Source organism: Schistocerca cancellata, chromosome 3 (assembly GCF_023864275.1).
Source record: "Schistocerca cancellata isolate TAMUIC-IGC-003103 chromosome 3, iqSchCanc2.1, whole genome shotgun sequence".
NCBI classification, from domain to species: Eukaryota; Metazoa; Arthropoda; class Insecta; order Orthoptera; family Acrididae; genus Schistocerca; species Schistocerca cancellata.
Window position 1 is genome coordinate 810,485,451 of NC_064628.1, and position 19,012 is coordinate 810,504,462.

A 19,012-nucleotide genomic window follows, 5' to 3' on the forward strand; every position below is an offset into this window, starting at 1 on the left:
GCACTGGTTCCAAGATGGCGTAAGGCAGTTGAGAGGGATGGAAATGATGTGGAGAAATGAAAATATTGTTCCTAAAGGATGTTTTTTTTTTTTTTTTGGTCATCAGTCTACTGGCTGGTTTGATGCGGCCCGCCACGAATTCCTTTCCTGTGCTAACCTCTTCATCTCAGAGTAGCACTTGCAACCTACGTCCTCAATTATTTGCTTGACGTATATTCCAATCTCTGTATTCCTCTACAGTTTTTGCCCTCTACAGCTAGCTGCCTTTAGTACCATGGAAGTCATTCCCTCATGTCTTAGCAGATGTCCTATCATCCTGTCCCTTCTCCATAGCAGTGTTTTCCACATATTCCTTTCCTCTCCCATTCTGCGTAGAACCTCCTCATTCCTTACCTTATCAGTCCACCTAATTTTCAACATTCGTCTATAGCACCACATCTCAAATGCTTCGATACTCTTCTGTTCCGGTTTTCCCACAGTCCATGTTTCACTACCATACAATGCTGTACTCCAGACGTACATCCTCAGAAATTTCTTCCTCAAATTAAGGCCGGTATTTGATATTAGTAGACTTCTCTTGGCCAGAAATGCCTTTTTTGCCATAGCGAGTCTGCTTTTGATGTCCTCCTTGCTCCGTCCGACATTGGTTATTTTACTGCCTAGGTAGCAGAATTCCGTAACTTCATTGACTTCGTGACCATCAATCCTGATGTTAAGTTTCTCGCTGTTCTCATTTCTACTACTTCTCATTACCTTCGTCTTTCTCCGATTTACTCTCAAACCATACTGTGTACTCATTAGACTGTTCATTCCGTTCAGCAGATCATTTAATTCTTCTTCACTTTCACTCAGGATAGCAATGTCATCAGCGAATCGTATCATTGATATCCTTTCACCTTGAATTTTAATTACTATCTACACACTGTCAAACTTTCAAACATGTTGAATAAAAGATGGTTTAAAAAAATAGTGTGCATTTTTTTTGGAGTGACGCTCGTATTTCGGGTTTTTACTCGGTTATTAGTAAAAAATTAAAAAAGTACCTGTTATGAGAGAGACCAAACAGATACTGCAAGATATCGGTTACTGAAAACTAGCATACAGGTAGGTTTTCCCTACCCCTGAGGTGCAGTAGGAGATGAGGCAGCAGGCAGAGTACTGACCGGGCTGCACGCGGACGGTCGCGTTGAGGGTGACGCCCCTGCCCGCCCCTCGCTGGCGGACGGTGAGCGTGTTGAGGTAGGAGGCGATGGCCAGCGGCGGCACGTTCTGCGCCTCGCACAGCAGCCACGCCGTGCCGTTGCTGTCTGCGTAGCTGTCCCGCACCTGCGACACGCAAACACTCTCACACCTAGCCGACAATCTATACAGTAGAGACCAGGACGTCTCAGTAACCATAAGTATCATACCATATAAATACGAGGGGCATTCAGTGAGTAATGCCACACATCCTTTTCTCGGCCAATCTCGGTTGAAAATATGCGGAATTAATTGTCGGACATCGTGGAATATAGAATGAAATTTTCACTCTACAGAGGAGTGTGCACTGATATGAAACTTCCTGGCAGATTAAAACTGTGTGCCGGACCGAGACTCGAACTCGGGAACTTTGCCTTTCGCGGGCAAGCGCTCTACCGACTGACCTACCCGAGCACGACTCACGCCCCGTCCTCACAGCTTTAATTCCGCCAGTACCTCGTCTCCTACCTTCCAAACTTCACAGAAGCTTCGCAGGAGAACCTTATCAACAGGGATGCGGGATTTCAATTGAGTACAGCCTGGAACCCTGCATTGGCTGCTGTTAAATCACGACGAGAAAGCAAAGAGCTTCCGATAATAGACCCGTCATAACTTTGGCAGCATGTTAGTAAACACAGCGTCAGCGCACGCGCAGAACGGCCGCTCTGCGTCTGCGGCAGAGGGCGTTTGAGTCTGGCGCCATCTATCTGCAAATTTTTGCGCATGTGTGGTTTCCGCGCCTGCGCAATCTTCACGCGCGTGCTCTATATACAGCGGCGTCGACTTGCGGATCTTGTCAGTCGTACCTAGCCACCAGCGAGGTTCAACCACCTGATGATATCGGACAGTTGCTCCGAAGAAATATTGTGAGACTTGCACAACGTCATCCGGCGGCACACCCGTGAAGATTATTTAAAACATATCCGCCGGGAAAGCTGAATAGTCACATCATTTTGTTTCTTTAACATTTTTTGATGGTGATCTTAATGATCCGATAAACACCTCTGGGATCTGTACTTTTCTATCAACGAAACTACGCTTTCATCCAATCGCTCCGTCACCACGCAAAATCAAAATAAGCAACACCAGCAACACGTTGCGCACGAAAAATAGAACATTGTGGCAAAACGAATGAGCTGTGTATATCTTCGAAGTTAGCGCCGAAGCGGAGAGGACACTAACTTTCTTTTACTATTCGCTCTAAAACTGACACCTAGCTGATCACAAGGGAACGCTTGCGAATGCGACCCACACAAGGCCAAACACCACTCGCCAGTTGTTTACACCAGAGAGAATTCTCGTTCGCTTTTGCGTGTTCGCTTGTGTTAGCTTCGGTGTAAAGGGAGCTTAACATGAGTACACTGAGATGACAAAAGTCATGGTATAGCCATACGCGTATATAGAGATGCCGGAAGGTATAAAAGGACAGTGCATATGCGAGTTGTCATTTGTGCTCAGGTGATTCATGTGAAAAGGTCCGACGTCATTATGCCCGCACGAAGGGGACTAACTGACTTTGAACTAGACGCATGGGACATTCCATTTCGCAAATCGTTATGGAATTCGGTATTCCGAGATCGATAGTTTCAAAACCGTGCCGAGAATAATAAACTTCAGGCATTACCTCTCACCAGGGGCAGCTCAGCGGCCGACGGCCTCTACCTAACGACCGAGAGCAGCGGCGTTTGCGTAGAGTTGTCAGCGCTAACAGACAAGCAGCACTGCGTGAAATAACAGCAGAAAGCAGTGAGGGACATAAGAAGAACGTATCAGTTAGGACAGCGCGGTAAAATTTGGTGTTAATGGTCTTGGCAGCACACGACCGACTGGAGTCGGAGTGTGGGGCAAACACCACGGACCAAAATTGTCAACAAGGAACTGTGCTAGCTGGTGGTACCTCCATAATGGTGTGGGCTGTGTTTACATAGCATGGACTGGGTTCTCTGGCCCAACCGAACCGATCATTGACTGGAAATGGTTGTGTTCAGTTACTTGGATACCATTTGCAACCATTCAGAGACTTCATGTTTCCGAACAATGATGTTATGTCAGTGGGCCACAATTTTTAGCGATTGGTTTGAAGAACATTGTCTACAATTCGGGAGTGAGTTGGCCACACAGATAGCTCGGTATGAATCCCACTGAACATGTATGGGATATAATAGAGAGGTCAGTTCACGCTCAAAATACTGAACCGGTAACAATATTTCTGCAGAGGATTTCCAACGATTTGTCGAGTCCGTCCCACGTCATGCTGCTGCACTATGCGGGGCACTAGGACGTTCGAAGGAGGTATCCCAAGATGTTTGTCAGGTAAGGGCAAGTACAGTAAGGTACGATCTGTTCTCGTATGTAGTTAATTGGCAGACTGGGGAAATTGTAACCTTTTTACGTGTGGAAGTCGAAGTAACTGGGAAGTGCTTACCTCGAGTATCCCTGCACCGTCGGGACACGAGGGGGTGGCGGCGTCGGCGGTGCCGGAGGCGGGGGGCGCGGCGTCGGCGGCGGGGGTGGGCGCGAGAGCGAGCGCGACGTGGTGCAGCTCGAGCAGGATGGTGTGCGCGGGCGGCGCCACCAGCAGCGTGGCCAGGTCGACGTGCGGGGGCGGCGGCCGCGGCCAGTTGAGGTGCAGCAGAGAGCCCACCGCGCCGCTCGCCAGCCGCAGGACGCGGCGCTCCAGCGCCGCGCCCACTGCCAGCCACAGGTGTGGTAAACGTCACGTGATACTAGTTTTACACAAGCTCTGACCAGTACAGGTGTCTGTATCGTCCAATAAGTGAATAGAAATAATAAAAAAATATCTGTATCTAAATAAATTCTCTGTAGGCCGCTGTACACTGTGTGGTGGGCAGTACATCAAACCAGTATTGTTTTCTGGCATATATCATTCTCGCATATTTTGTACTAGCTGAGTAACCGAAATTGCCTGGGTATGTAATTATTCCAATTCTATTAGCTCATCTCCTCCTTCCTCCTCCCTTTGTCCATCTCCTCCAACCCCTCTTTCCGCCCACATCTTCCACCCCACCACTCACTGACCATATCCTCTTCTTCCTCTCTCCATCCATCTTCTCCTACCCTGTCTATCTGATTTTGCCCCCGTTCCTGTCCATCTGTTCCTTCCCCCTCTGATCTCCTCCTCCCCCCTCTGATTCCATCTCCCCCTTCGCTCTCTCTCTCTCTCTCTCTCCCCCCATCTCCTCCTCTTCCCTCTCTCTGTCCATCTTGTAATCCCCACTCTCTCTGTCCATCTGCTCCTGCCCCATCTGTCCATTTGCTCCTTCCCCCTATATCCAGCTCTTCCACCTCTCCCTTTCAGTCCTCCTCCTGCCCCTCTATCTCTTTGTTTCTCCCTTTATCCCATCCTGCCCGCCTCTCCCTGTCTGATCTCCTCCGCTCCCACCTCCTGTCCAACTCCTCCACCTCTCTCTCTCTCTCTCTCTCTCTCTCACTGTCTATCCCCTCCTCCTTTTCTCTGTTTATTTCCTCCTCACTGTCTCTCTGCCCGTCTCGTCCTCCACCATTCTCTACCAATCTCTACCTCTTCCTGCATCTGTCTATCTCCTCCTGCCCCCTCCATCCACTTTCCCCTGGCCCCTCGCTATCTCCATCTCCTCTTCACTCATATCTTTGTCGATATCCTCCTTCCCTCGCTCTGTACACCTCTTTCTTCCTTTTCTCTCTCCAATTTATAATCCAGTCCCCAGTAGAAGGTTGCTGGCTCTTACCCCACAGTATCTCTTAACATACAGTAATACGTGTGCCTCGTTTGCTTGTAATCCATCCAGGTGCTTGGGAGGAGCTTTTTAGCCACAGCTATGGCGGAGTACACACGTCACTGATGTTTCACATATATTAAATATATTTCACACATATTTGTTCACATATTTCACCGGCATCTGTAATGAATCTTGTTTTCCAGTTTCGATTTGACGTAGATGAGTCTCCACGACGTCATATCTCCTGAACAATGTGTCGTGCCATGACAGAATTTCGTGGCTACATTCCGTGGTAAATTTTTATACTGTCTGCGAAATTAGAGTTAGCAGTAAAGACATAATAAATTGGAAGGTTATGCATGGTACTGCAGGTTTTCACGCATCTCAGTATTTGTGACGTCATATCTCCGGAATTATGTCTTATACAGATATAACTTTGCCGGTAGATTTCGTGGTATATTTTTATACTGTCTACGAAATGTGCTGCCAATAGAATAAGCAGTAAAGGTGTAATAAACTTAAATGACATGCAGGATGCTGCAGCTTTTCACGCAACGCAGTGTTTATGACTTTGTATCTCCGGAAATATGTGTTGTACAATAATATAATTTGGCACGTACGTTCAGTGGTACATGCGAATACTGTCTGCAAAATACGCTGTGAATACAGTTAGTGGTAAAGAAGTAATAATATGTCACGCCTAAAGCAACAATTTCACTGTGTGAACGACGAAAATGTACTAAAGGATAAACCTTTTTTCGTTTCATCGTTCCGTAGAAGTTGTCGGGGTGAAAAAGTTTCGAAAGGATTTTGAAATTATATTTAAAGTTTGTTGCAAGTCATTAAGTGCTCTCTCTGTCAAGAAACTGGATTAATAAAATCTGAGAATTCGTACGTCGTGAGTTACACTGCCTTTTCACCTCTAACACCGCACCTTGACTGGTAGGTGGTTCCCACCCCCACAGCGATTCCATCTAGACAGTGAGCGATACGTCAAATAACTTTCACTGAAATCGGTCCAGTGATTTAGGAGCAGACGTTACCCGTACATACATATACACAATACTCATTTTTATAATATGCATGGATATGCCTTTTTAGACGCTGTAATTTCTCTAATCTTTTTCTCAAGATCCATATGCGAGACATGCATGTTTTCCTGTCTATGTTCACCACCTCAAATAATGTTCTCCCCAAAAATACATAAATAAAATAAAAAAATAAAAAATATATCAAGTAATTATTGTTTCGCTATTAAAGAGACATTAAGCAATATGAGTGCCTTTCTTGTAACTTCGCTCGTTACGAAGACATGGACACCACTAAGCCTTTTTTAAGCAGGATTCTGTATTTTTTTATTTGGTAGTCCACTTCATCGCCTCAATACTTGTCCAAACTTTTATCACTGAGCACCATTTACGCAAACTTGACGTTATTGAAAACTTAACACAAAACTGAATTTGACTTTCCTACACTAGCAGACGATACAAGTACCAGGGGTAACGTAACTTGCTGGAGCTGATCGTAAATAAATGAAACGCAAGGAAAATGCACACCAAACATACAGTCAACCATCCCCAGTCTTCATTCCATGTTACTAAGACTGTGCAGGCAGTGCAACACAGCGCCTGAAAATTATTTAATTGGCAGATAAGGTCTTAAGCAGCAGCACACCATCTGCGAGAGCCACAGAGGGCGGCTAGTGCTGAGACACACGGGTACCTGTCCTGTAGACGGCGCTGAAGCCGGCGCCAGAGGGCCGGTCGGCGGTGCGCAGGCGCACCTGGAGGCGCTCGCCGACGGAGAGGAAGACGCCGTCGGTGAGGTGCGTGGGAGACTGGAACGGCTGGAAGGCTGCCTGCCCGCCGCCCAGGTCCACCTCCAGCAGCGCCTCGCCGGCGCCGATGGAGAACTCCGAGAACTCCAACCATACGCGTCTTCCCGCTGCACAAACGTTAACAGAGACAACCTACAGAACAAGGATGAACCTCCCAGTGTGCACTGGGAATTAATTCTTGGGGAGCAGTAAATTGGGATGTCGAGAAAGGATAACTGAGCCGTACGTAGCTCGCGTTCCCGCCATAATGTATTTTACACCCTGTTTTTAACGTACTTCCACCTCACTACATTAATTTTTACTCTACTCCGTGGCCGTCCTTTTGTTGGGTTTCCGACGTATCAAGTGTAGCTGGGCTCACCACCTGTCTCACTTAAGTGAACAAGGGCAGATCGACCCCGTGGAGGCTACTGAGTGCTGTTGTCTTACTTAGTAGAGTACTTACTTAGTAGAGTACTTACTAATTTCACTGAGTTGCTGCTTTGCCTGAGCGTGACCGGCGCTAGCAACGCCTATCGATATATCCGCTCTCGTACTATCTTTGCTCCACTACTATTACTTCCCGGTTGTTGTCTGTCGTAAGGCAGTTCGGGTCGCGACTTCGGGTCTGCCAGTCAGTTGGAACACATCAGTCGGGGAGTTGCAATGCGGCACTAGTGCAGTCGGCTTGGAGTAGCAGTGAAGTCTGCGTCGACGTGGCTCGCATGACCATTGCCGCCACGTATCACTTCAGCCGGGCCACGGTCTTGGTGGATCGTCGGTCGGTCGTCCTACCGGAAGAAGCGTTTTGGCTCGCCGATCGTTCATGACTCGGCTATGTGTGTGTGCATCGACTCCCGATTTGTCTTCGTGCGTGCTTAGTTACTGTTGGGTATCGTTCAGGTCTTCGTGCAAGTGTTTGTCAGGTTGTGTGTGTAGTTGGCGTTATTTCCACTGACAACTATTTTAGACGTTGTTGGCATTCTCAAAGGAGTCGGTCGGTTGCTGCGGACCAGGGAAGATATCTCCGCGCGGTGCAGTCGGCTGGGTCTGCTGGCGGTCCCTGCGCAATGTCGGAGCGTGTGTGGAACTGTCCGATCGCTACGAGGTTCGTGGCTCACCGACCCAGGACGTCAAATATGAGTGGTGTTTTAAGTACCCAAGCCACGTCCATTTATGTTGTGTGGTTCGTTTCAGTGGTTCGCTGTTGGGGAGGTTTTCCTGTGAGCAACACCGAGTGTTTGTATTGCTGAAATTTAGTAGCCATGCGGTTGAATTAACTATATTGGATGACTACAATTCAAGTGCACCAGCAGTATTTTCTGCCTTGTGGCCGTTAGTGTTTCGGTTACGTCGTAACTGCCGTCTGCTTCACGTCTGCTGTGCAGCGAGCTACCTTAATTTAAGTATTAACTGTATTTTTCTTACTTGTCACTTCTTCTTGCGTGTGTATTTGCTTTTAGGAAGCTTTAATTGTCGGGTGCTATTAATAGTGTTCGATAGATTTCGTGTTTGTTTTGAATACAGTCAGAGAGAGTCCCTTTAGTCAACCATAGTGCCAGTAGTGCTAGTGTTTGTTTTCAATACAGTCCAGAGACAGGTAGTGCTATTTTCATTGTTTTCTACAAGAAGTGGCTAGCAACCACAGTTTAGTGAATAAACAGCCGCCTTTAGAGAATTAGCAGTCTAGTTAAAGGTTGATTAACTCTCTTCAGTAAATTGATTTCTTAGGATGGATAGGATGTGTGACTGCTGTGTACGGACGCAGGAGGAGCTGGCCACTGTTCGCGAACAGCTGAACGTGTTGATGGCCGTGGTCAGCCGTCTTCAGGCTGCTGCCTCGGAGTGTAGCGTTAGTGGGGAGTCGGGAGCGTCGCAAGGTACACCCCAGGTGTTACATGCTTCACACACTGTCCCTGCTGTCGACACATCTTCGCGGGTACCGGGCGCGGTTGGGCCACCCTCTCCCCAAGGGGAGTGGCGGGTTCAGCGGCATTCGCGGCGCACGAGGCGGAGGGTCAATGTGGAGGCTGGCCGTGTGGCATCGCCCGCTCTGCCTGTGAGTGGACATGTAGATGCTCCTTCAGTTAGGTCCGAGCAGGCACACGGGGGGAGAGGTTTATTAGTTATTGGGAGCTCCAACGTTAGGCGGGTGATGGAGCCCCTTAGGGAAATAGCGGGAAGGTCGGGGAAGAAGGCCAGTGTTCACTCTGTCTGCTTGCCGGGGGGTCTCATACGAGATGTGGAGGAGGCCCTACCGGCGGCGATAGAGAGCACTGGGTGCACCCGACTGCAAATTGTTGCTCATGTCGGCACCAATGACTCCTGCCGTCTGGGTTCAGAGGTCATCCTCAGTTCGTACAGGCGGTTGGCGGAATTGGTGAAGGCGGAAAGCCTCGCTCGCGGGGTGGAATCAGAGCTAACTATTTGTAGTATCGTTCCCAGAACCGATCGCGGTCCTCTGGTTTGGAGCCGAGTGGAAGGCTTAAACCAGAGGCTCAGACGGTTCTGCGGAGATCTGGGGTGCAAATTTCTCGACCTCCGCTATCGGGTGGAGAAATGTAGGGTCCCCCTGAATAGGTCAGGCGTGCACTACACGCCGGAAGCGGCTACAAGGGTAGCGGAGTACGTGTGGAGTGCACATGGGGGTTTTTTAGGTTAGAGAATCCCCTCCCTAGGCCCGACAAGACGCCTCCTGAGACGCGGCAAGGTAGGAGTAGGCAAAATGCAACAGGGAATAACAATATTAATGTGCTAATAGTAAACTGCAGGAGCGTCTACAGAAAGGTCCCAGAACTGCTCTCATTAATAAACGGTCACAACGCCCATATAGTACTAGGGACAGAAAGTTGGCTGAAACCAGAAGTAAACAGTAATGAAATCCTAAACTCAGATTGGAATGTATACCGCAGAGACAGGCTGAACAGTGAAGGGGGAGGCGTGTTTATAGCGATAAGAAGTGCAATAGTATCGAAGGAAACTGACGGAGATCCGAAATGTGAAATGATTTGGGTGAAGGTCACGGTTAAAGCAGGCTCAGACATGGTAATTGGATGTCTCTATAGGCCCCCTGGCTCAGCAGCTGTTGTCGCTGAGCACCTGAAGGATAATTTGGAAAATATTTCGAGTAGATTTCCCCACCATGTTATAGTTCTGGGTGGAGATTTTAATTTGCCGGATATAGACTGGGAGACTCAAATGTTCATAACGGGTGGTAGGGACAAAGAATCCAGTGAAATTTTTTTAAGTGCTTTATCTGAAAACTACCTTGAGCAGTTAAACAGAGAACCGACTCGTGGCGATAACATATTAGACCTTCTGGTGACAAACAGACCCGAACTATTTGCAAAAGTTAACGCAGAACAGGGAATCAGCGATCATAAAGCGGTTACGGCATCGATGATTTCAGCCGTAAATAGGAATATTAAAAAGGGTAGGAAGATTTTTCTGTTTAGCAAAAGTGACAAAAAGCAGATTTCAGAGTACCTGACGTCTCAACACAAAAGTTTTGTCTCAAGTACAGATAGTGTTGAGGATCAGTGGACAAAGTTCAAAACCGTCGTACATTATGCGTTAGATGAGTATGTGCCAAGCAAGATCGTAAGAGATGGAAAAGAGCCACCGTGGTACAACAACCGAGTTAGAAAACTGCTGCGGAAGCAAAGGGAACTTCACAGCAAACATAAACATAGCCAAAGCCTTGCAGACAACCAAAAATTACGCGAAGCGAAAAGTAGTATGAGGAGGGCTATGCGAGAGGCGTTCAATGAATCCGAAAGTAAAGTTCTATGTACTGACTTGGCAGAAAATGCTAAGAAATTTTGGTCTTATGTCAAAGCGGTAGGTGGATCAAAACAAAATGTCCAGACACTCTGTGACCAAAATGGTACTGAAACAGAGGATGACAGACTAAAGGCCGAAATACTAAATGTATTTTTCCAAAGTTGTTTCACAGAGGAAGATTGCACTGTAGTTCCTTCTCTAGATTGTCGCACAGATGACAAAATGGTAGATATCGAAATAGACGACAGAGGGATAGAGAAACAATTAAAATCGCTCAAAAGAGGAAAGGCCTCTGGACCTGATGGGATATCAGTTCAATTTTACACAGAGTACGCGAAGGAACTTGCCCCCCTTCTTGCAGCGGTGTACCGTAGGTCTCTAGAAGAGCGTAGCGTTCCAAAGGATTGGAAAAGGGTACAGGTCATCCCCATTTTCAAGAAGGGACGTCGAACAGATGTGCAGAACTATAGACCTATATCTCTAACGTCGATCAGTTGTAGAATTTTGGAACACGTATTGTGTTCGAGTATAATGACTTTTCTGGAGACTAGAAATCTACTCTGTAGGAATCAGCAGGGGTTTCGAAAAAGACGGTCATGTGAAACCCAGCTCGCGCTATTCGTCCACGAGACTCAGAGGGCCATAGACACGGGTTCACAGGTAGATGCCGTGTTTCTTGACTTCCGCAAGGCGTTCGATACAGTTCCCCACAGTCGTTTCGATACAGTTCCCCACAGTCGTTTAATGAACAAAGTAAGAGCATATGGACTATCAGACCAATTGTGTGATTGGATTGAGGAGTTCCTAGATAACAGGACGCAGCATGTTATTCTCAATGGAGAGAAGTCTTCCGAAGTAAGAGTGATTTCAGGTGTGCCGCAGGGGAGTGTCATAGGACCGTTGCTATTCACAATATACATAAATGACCTGGTGGATGACATCGGAAGTTCACTGAGGCTTTTTGCAGATGATGCTGTGGTGTACCGAGAGGTTGTAACAATGGAAAATTGTACTGAAATGCAGGAGGATCTGCAGCGAATTGACGCATGGTGCAGGGAATGGCAATTGAATCTCAATGTAGACAAGTGTAATGTGCTGCGAATACACAGAAAGATAGATCCTTTATCATTTAGCTACAAAATAGCAGGTCAGCAACTGGAAGCAGTTAATAACATAAATTATCTGGGAGTACGCATTAGGAGTGATTTAATATGGAATGATCATATAATGTTGATCGTCGGTAAAGCAGCTGCCAGACTGAGATTCATTGGAAGAATCCTAAGGAAATGCAATCCGAAAACAAAGGAAGTAGGTTACAGTATGCTTGTTCGCCCACTGCTTGAATACTGCTCAGCAGTGTGGGATCCGTACCAGATAGTGTTGATACAAGACATAGAGAAGATCCAACGGAGAGCAGCGCGCTTCGTTACAGGATCATTTAGTAATCGCGAAAGCGTTACGGAGATGATAGATAAACTCCAGTGGAAGACTCTGCAGGAGAGACGCTCAGTAGTTCGGTACGGGCTTTTGTCAAAGTTTCGAGGACATACCTTCACCGAAGATTCAAGCAGTATATTGCTCCCTCCAACGTATATCTCGCGAAGAGACCATGAGGATAAAATCAGAGAGATTAGAGCCCACACAGAGGCATACCGACAATCCTTCTTTCCACGAACAATACGAGACTGGAATAGAAGGGAGAACCGATAGAGGTACTGAAGGTACCCTCCGCCACACACCGTCAGGTGGCTTGCGGAGTATGGATGTAGATGTAGATGTAGATGTACCTGCCCTGGCCACTAACGTAATTTCAGGGCAGCGTCCTATCCTCACCTGTTGTCGCTGTCCAACATGGTGTGTAGTTTTGACAGCTTAATACATATTTCATTGTGGATAATGATGTTCGTAACATTTTGTGTTTGAGTTCTCATGTACCGATTGGTGGCAAGCAAGTAGTTTTTGTCCGTCGGTCCGTGGCTGTCCCTTTGTTGGGTTTCTGACGTATCAATTGTAGTTGGGCTCACCACCTGTCTCACTTAAGTGAACAAGGGTAGATCGACCCCGTGGAGGTTACTGAGTGCTGTTGTCTTACTGTTTTTCTCACCAGTGTTTAATTGTCTATTTATAATCTATCATAGCCAATGATAAAAGAAAATTCTTGGTTTTACTGTTTTTATGTAAGTACGTTTGAATTCCGGCAAGTGGATATTTGCTCAAAGCTTACTGCCATTGTGTTGTCTTTTCTTTTAGTCCGATTTCAGCAGCTTAAGTCTTAAGACTTATGGTTATATATTTTTTAAAATTTTGGAAAATTGTGAGCCTTCAGCCTTGGAACCTTATTCTTAAAATTACCTTTCCAGCTTAAACATTGCGGCCTTCTGCCTTTGAAAGGTTATGGTAATTTGTTTTAAAATCTTGAAAATTTTATTGTGGGCCTTCAGACGTTTGTATTGCATCTTGTTTATGTTTGTCTATCCACCCTTGCCTTGAGGCTTTCAACCTACATGCCACACACACACCTATAATTTTATTTGCAATTTTAACTGCATTTTATCTTGTTGCCTTTTAAGATTTCTGTTTGGAGGCCTTCAGCCGTGAAAGATGGGGAGTTTGAAACTCGTAGTTGTAAAAGTTCAGCTATGTGCTGCTTCGGTTGTAAATGTGTTATTAAATGACAATAAAGTACAATTTTAAGGTGAAACTGACCGCCACCTTACTTGGCCCTTTCCACAATCTTAATCACCTGTTCTGCGCAGCGGGTTTAGCGGGCGTATCAAACTGTGTGACGTAACATTTACCAAACGCAAGTACGGTAGCGAGTACCAGAAAGTTGGTGTTTGGGCTTGGTAAGACGTAAAAACAGTGTGCACTTAACGCTGGTAAGGTGTTAGAGATCTCGAAGTTTTCCAGTAGAAAATCCAAATAATTGAGACTGGTGACGTGTGAGAGCCAAGTGCTTCGAGGTACTTACGTGGCTCCAGTGTAGTCGTCAACGTGGGAAAGCGCGAAGCTGTGACAGCTGTCTGCAACAAGGCCCTTACCTAGTACCAATAGGGCGGTACTCGAGTCGAGATAGGGAAGCAGCAAGTGCTGGGGCTGGTGTATAACGACAGTTTGCACAGAAGCTCTTATCTGATGCCACTGTGGCTGTGGGGACAGCAGGAAGCACTGTTTGTTGTGTTACTGAGATGTCGCGACAGTTTCTGCAGAGGCACTTAACTGTAGCCACTGAGAATGGTAGCACAGTTAAAATTTGTCAGCGGGAATTTCTGGGGTTGGTGTGCGACAGCAATTCACACACGAGCACTTATCTGGCGCAAGTAACTGTTATATTTCCACTAGAATGGGCCATGATTTATCTGCTGAGAAGTGATAGTATTTTGCACTCTTGCATATTAACTGTCGCCATTGGTGGTGGCAGCGCAATAGTGGCGCGAGTGCAAGATCTAATGGAGCTTGTGTGTAACAGTGCGCCACTATGGTGGTAGCTCCAGTAGGAAGTTGTGACAATCTTGAGCAGACTCTTAAGCTCACCCTCAAAAGATCAAACTGGTCGCTTTGAAGCACTGTAGATGGTGAGAAATGCTCCCAGATGGTCATCTGACACTCCACTGCTGACGTAAATTATAGATGTAAAATGACGTGTGTGTGTGTGTGTCAGTAAGCTGTATGAAATCAACGTAGTAGGATGTGACCACGTGAAAACTTACACAATGGCAGAAATGAGCTATCGTGTTTAAATTTGGACATGACCATGCGGTGAAAGAAATTACCCAATTTGTATGGTATACCAATGCTGACTGTCCACCGTATCCAGAAAAAATAATGTACCACCTGCAGGAGTGTAACATGGCGTAAGAACTGCGATAGTAAAGAGATCGGTACTGTCAGGGACCAGAGATGCCTTGACAATGACAATCGGTTTCAGACATGACCGAAGTAGCTGCTTCTGGTGAAGGCAGGTCCAGCTGAATCAGTTTCAATTTACGGAAGGATCTGCAAAAGGATGTACGTTTGGAGTCGGATACCTCACAAAAGGACATTTTTCACAGTGGCACATAAAGCTCTCAGTCTTCAGTGGGCCAAAAAACACGAAACTCGACGGTTGATGACTGCTGGGTAGTCTGGTGCTACGAGCAACGATCTTGCCACTATTTAAATGATGCAAGGCGTCGAGTATATTGATGACCTAATGAAGCGACCAGTCTGTGATGTGCAGAGGGTGTGACTCAGACCTTAGATGTTTCTATGATGTTTTGGAGGTGTTTTCTATACCATTACATGGGCCCATTCATTCAAGTTGCCACAAATAACAACCAGGGTATTTATTTCGACAATATTGATGATTAAGTGTTACGCTTTCTTCTACATCTTGATGATTAGTATGCTGTGCACACTTTTATCTTCCAAGATGACCTCAACTGTATTTACAGGGCTACACAGATACGTTCATGGCTTGATGAATAATTAGGCCCTGAATGGTTATCTGAAACTTCCTGTCTCAATCACACGAACTTAATCGCATATAGAATGTCTGGGACTACTTGGAACAGCAGGTGAACCATACTCACTACTTGGTAGCTCAGTCGGGTCTAATTGTCAATAGGCATCAGCTGGATAAGGGATACTTGAAGAAACTTGTGGGCTCTCGTCCGTCCTCACTGAGCTGTGAAGATTATTAAGACTACAGTTTGCATTACACCTTATTAGCGTGAATCCCGGGGAGGTCTAACTTCTTGTTCAGTGTGCTTTCCTGGTACCAGTATGGTGATAGTGCAGTGAGGTATGTCAGCTAGAAGAGTCGGTAGTTGATCCGGTGCAGAGTGATAGCCGTGTGGGTGGATGTACTTACCCGAAGCCTGTATGCTGGTGGTGCAACCAGGAAGTGTAGGTAGTCGTCACCTGCGAGGTGTGACACTATATTGCCCACTTACCTGCCTAGCAGTAGCACAGTAGGGGAGCACCACCAGGAACCAGATTGTTTGGGCTGTAGGGATGTGAGGCTATATTGTACATTTACTTTGTGCCAGTTCAGTGACAGTGCAGTCGATGTGTGACAGCAGGAAGTGCAGCTAGCTGGGACCTACAATGTGTGACACTATGTTGCCTGCTTACCTGGCGACAGTATGCTGGTAGTGTAGTCGAGGTGCACCAATGGAAAGTGCAGGTAGTTGGGGATGATGCGGTGTAACACCGTGTTGTCCACATACCTGGTGTCTGTATAGTGGTAGGGCAGTCAAGATACACTAGCAGGAAGTGTGGGTAGTTGCGGCTGGCATGAGGGAACACTATATTGCCCATTTACTTGTTGCCAGTATGTTGGTAATGCAGTGAATGTGCACCAGCAGTTGGATGATAATGATATTTGTTAGCTGTGTAGTTATCAGCAGACATGCAAATTCCCAATATTTTCACTGTCCAGTCTTGCCACTTTCCCAAATGATGATGGAATGATGAGGACAACACAAACACCCAGTCCCCCGTTGGAGATACCCCCGACCTGACCGGAAATCGAACTGAGGACCCCATGATCCAGATGCAGCAATGCTAACCAGCAGGAAGTGCAGATAGTTGGCCCTGGTGATGTGTGGCATTATATTGCCCTGTTACCTGGCAACAGTGTGAAGGAAGCACATTGAAGAGCACCAGCATGATTGGGTTGGGTTGATTTTGGGGAGGAGACCAAACAGCGAGCTTATAAGTCTCATCAGATTAGGGGAGGATGGGGAAGGAAGTCGGGTGTGCCTTTTCAAAGGAAGCATCCCGGCATTTGCCTGAAGCGGTTCAGGGCAATCCGGAAAACTTAACTCAGGATGGCCGGACGCGGGATTGAACGCCATCAGGAAGCGTGGGTATTAGTTCAGATTGCTGGAGCTGGCGCGATGTGGCACTACATTGTTCATTTACCTGGCGCCAGTACAGGGGTTGCGCAGTCCAGGTATGCCAGCAGGAAGTACAGATGGTTAGCGCTGACGTGTTGCTACACTACATTGCTCACATACGTGGCACCACTACGACGGTAACGCAGCCAACGCACACCAGCAGGAAGTACAAGAAGTCACACAATATTGCCTACTTATGTGGCGCTAGTATGGTATCTCAGTTGACGTGTGCCAACAGGAAGTGCGAGTTGTTGGAACAAACGTGGTGTGCCACTGAATTGCTCACATAACTGGCGCGAGTATGACGGTAGCAGAGCATAGATGTGCCAGTAGGAAATGCACGCAGTTGGGGCCTGCGAGGCGTGACGCTATATTCCGCACATACAAGTGGCGTTTGAAAATCCGTGCAAAGTCCGAAAGACGGCACCACCAGCGCGTATAGAGGTCATGTTTAGTTAGTAGCATCTTTGGAAAGAACGCACACCAAGTTTCACCCATATTGGTCTATTTCTTTGTGTTTGACATTCATGTGAATCAAGGAAGTCTAGTGATTGTCAAAAAATTAACGAAAAAGAATTTCGTATGGTGATTAAACATTACTTTATGAAAGGCAAAACGCCTCAGGAGACTAAAGAGAAGATTGATAAACATTACGGTTACTCTGCACCTTCCATTAGAACAGTTTATAAGTGGTTTCAAAATTTTCGGAGTGGCCATATGGGCACAAGTGATGCTGAACGTTCTGGACGCCCTGTGGGGATTACGACTCCAGAAATCATTGATAAAATCCATGATATGGTGATGGATGGCAGAAGAATTAAGGTGCGTGAGATTGGTAGTGCTGTGGGCATCTCGAATGAACGGGTACATAATATTTTGCATAAACATTTGGACATGAGAAAGTTATCCACAAGATGGGTTCCGCGATTGCTCACGCTTGACCAAAAACGGAATCGTGTTAAATGTTGCAAGGATGGTTTGCAGCTGTTCAGGAAGAATCCACAGGACTTTAAGCGTCGTTTCGTCACTGTGGATGAAACATGGATACATTACTATACTCCTGAGACCAAACAAAAATCTAAATAATGGGTTACCAAGGGAGAATCTGCACCAAAAAAAAGGCGAAGACCATTCCTTCGGCCGGAAATGTTATGGCAACTGTCTTTTGGGATTCGCAAGGGATAATCCTCATCGACTATCTGGAGAAGGGTAAAACTATTACAGGTGAATATGATTCATCGTTATTGGACCGTTTGAAAACCGAGCTGCAAGAAAAACGCCGGTGATTGGACTGCAAAAATGTCATTTTCCATCACGACAATGCACCAGCACACACCTCAGCAGTTGTGGTCGCAAAATTAATGGAAATAGGATTCCAACTCGTTTCACATCCCTCCTATTCTCCAGACTTGGCTCACTCGGACTGTTAGCTATTCCCCAATTTGAAGAAATGGCTTTGGTGGGACAAAGATTTTATTCAAACGAGGAGGTGATTGCAGCAGCTAATAGCTGTTTTGCTGACTCGGACAATTCCTATTATTCGGGAGGGATCAACAAATTAGAACAGCATTGTACGAAGTATAAGTCTAAAAGAAGACTGTTTCGAGAAGTTGATGATGAGCGTTTGGCGTCATTGGCCGGGAGGCCCCTCGCGGGGCAGGTCCGGCCGCCTTGGCGCAGGTCTTATTACATTCGGCGCCACATTGGGCGACCTGCACGCCGGATGGGGATGAAATGATGATGAACACAACACAACACCCAGTCCCTGAGCGGAGAAAATCTCCGACCCAGCCGGGAATCGAACCCGGGCCCGGAGGACGGCAATCCGTCACGCTGACCACTCAGTTACTGGGGCGGACTTTCGAGAAGTAAATAATGTTTACCCCAAACGCGGACTTTTCAACCGCCACTCGTACCTAGCACCAGTGTAGTGGTAGCGCAGTCGAGGTGGACCTGGTGGAAGTGCAGGTGACTGGGGCAGAGGGTTGCGCCACACGTACCTGGCGCCAGTATGGTGGTAGCGCAGTCGAGATGCGCCAGCAGGAAGTGCGGGTAGTTGGGGCTGGTGAGGCGGCCCTCGCGCGCCGTCAGCGTCTGCAGGGGGCAGCCCGACACGTCGACCGCCTGCCACGACGCCGAGAACCCTCCTCCGGACACCGAGTAGTCCGAGTGGAAGTGCAGCAGCGCCTCGTTGCTCTCCGACACGAAGTTCAGTCTGCGAGAGACAACAGCTTCATCATACACTGAAAATGCTTTACCACATTTACGTAGCTGCCTTCTGTAAACGTCTTTCTGTCATACAAGCACAAATCGTCTTTCTATATTTCCGAGCTGGGATGACTTAACTTCACATTGCTGCTGAATACTGGTAAAAGTCTAGAATAGCAAGTAAAAATTGGAAGTGTATGGATACATATAGTTAACAAAACAAACGTAACACAAATTAATGTGTGTAGTAGGTTAACCAGTGTAAGTAAGAAAGTATGAATTTCTTTGAAGTTTCTTTTTCATATACAACATAAAATCCCATTGCAGACTATTTAGATGTACGTAACAAGAAACCAGTGTTATAT

The 19,012-nt window shown here is 46.7% G+C and overlaps 1 protein-coding gene across 1 annotated transcript in view; it reads right to left on the reverse strand.

Annotated features, from left to right (window-relative positions):
* LOC126176587 (uncharacterized) overlaps nucleotides 1-19,012 on the reverse strand; it is a 541,845-nt gene that overhangs the window by 209,812 nt on the left and 313,021 nt on the right. The window contains exons 11-14 of the mRNA XM_049923748.1: nucleotides 18,440-18,654; nucleotides 6,681-6,902; nucleotides 3,665-3,930; nucleotides 1,164-1,326 (exon numbers count right to left, since the gene is read on the reverse strand). Of these exons, the coding sequence (XP_049779705.1) occupies nucleotides 1,164-1,326; nucleotides 3,665-3,930; nucleotides 6,681-6,902; nucleotides 18,440-18,654 (866 nt within the window). The remainder of the gene's footprint in view (nucleotides 1-1,163; nucleotides 1,327-3,664; nucleotides 3,931-6,680; nucleotides 6,903-18,439; nucleotides 18,655-19,012) is intronic.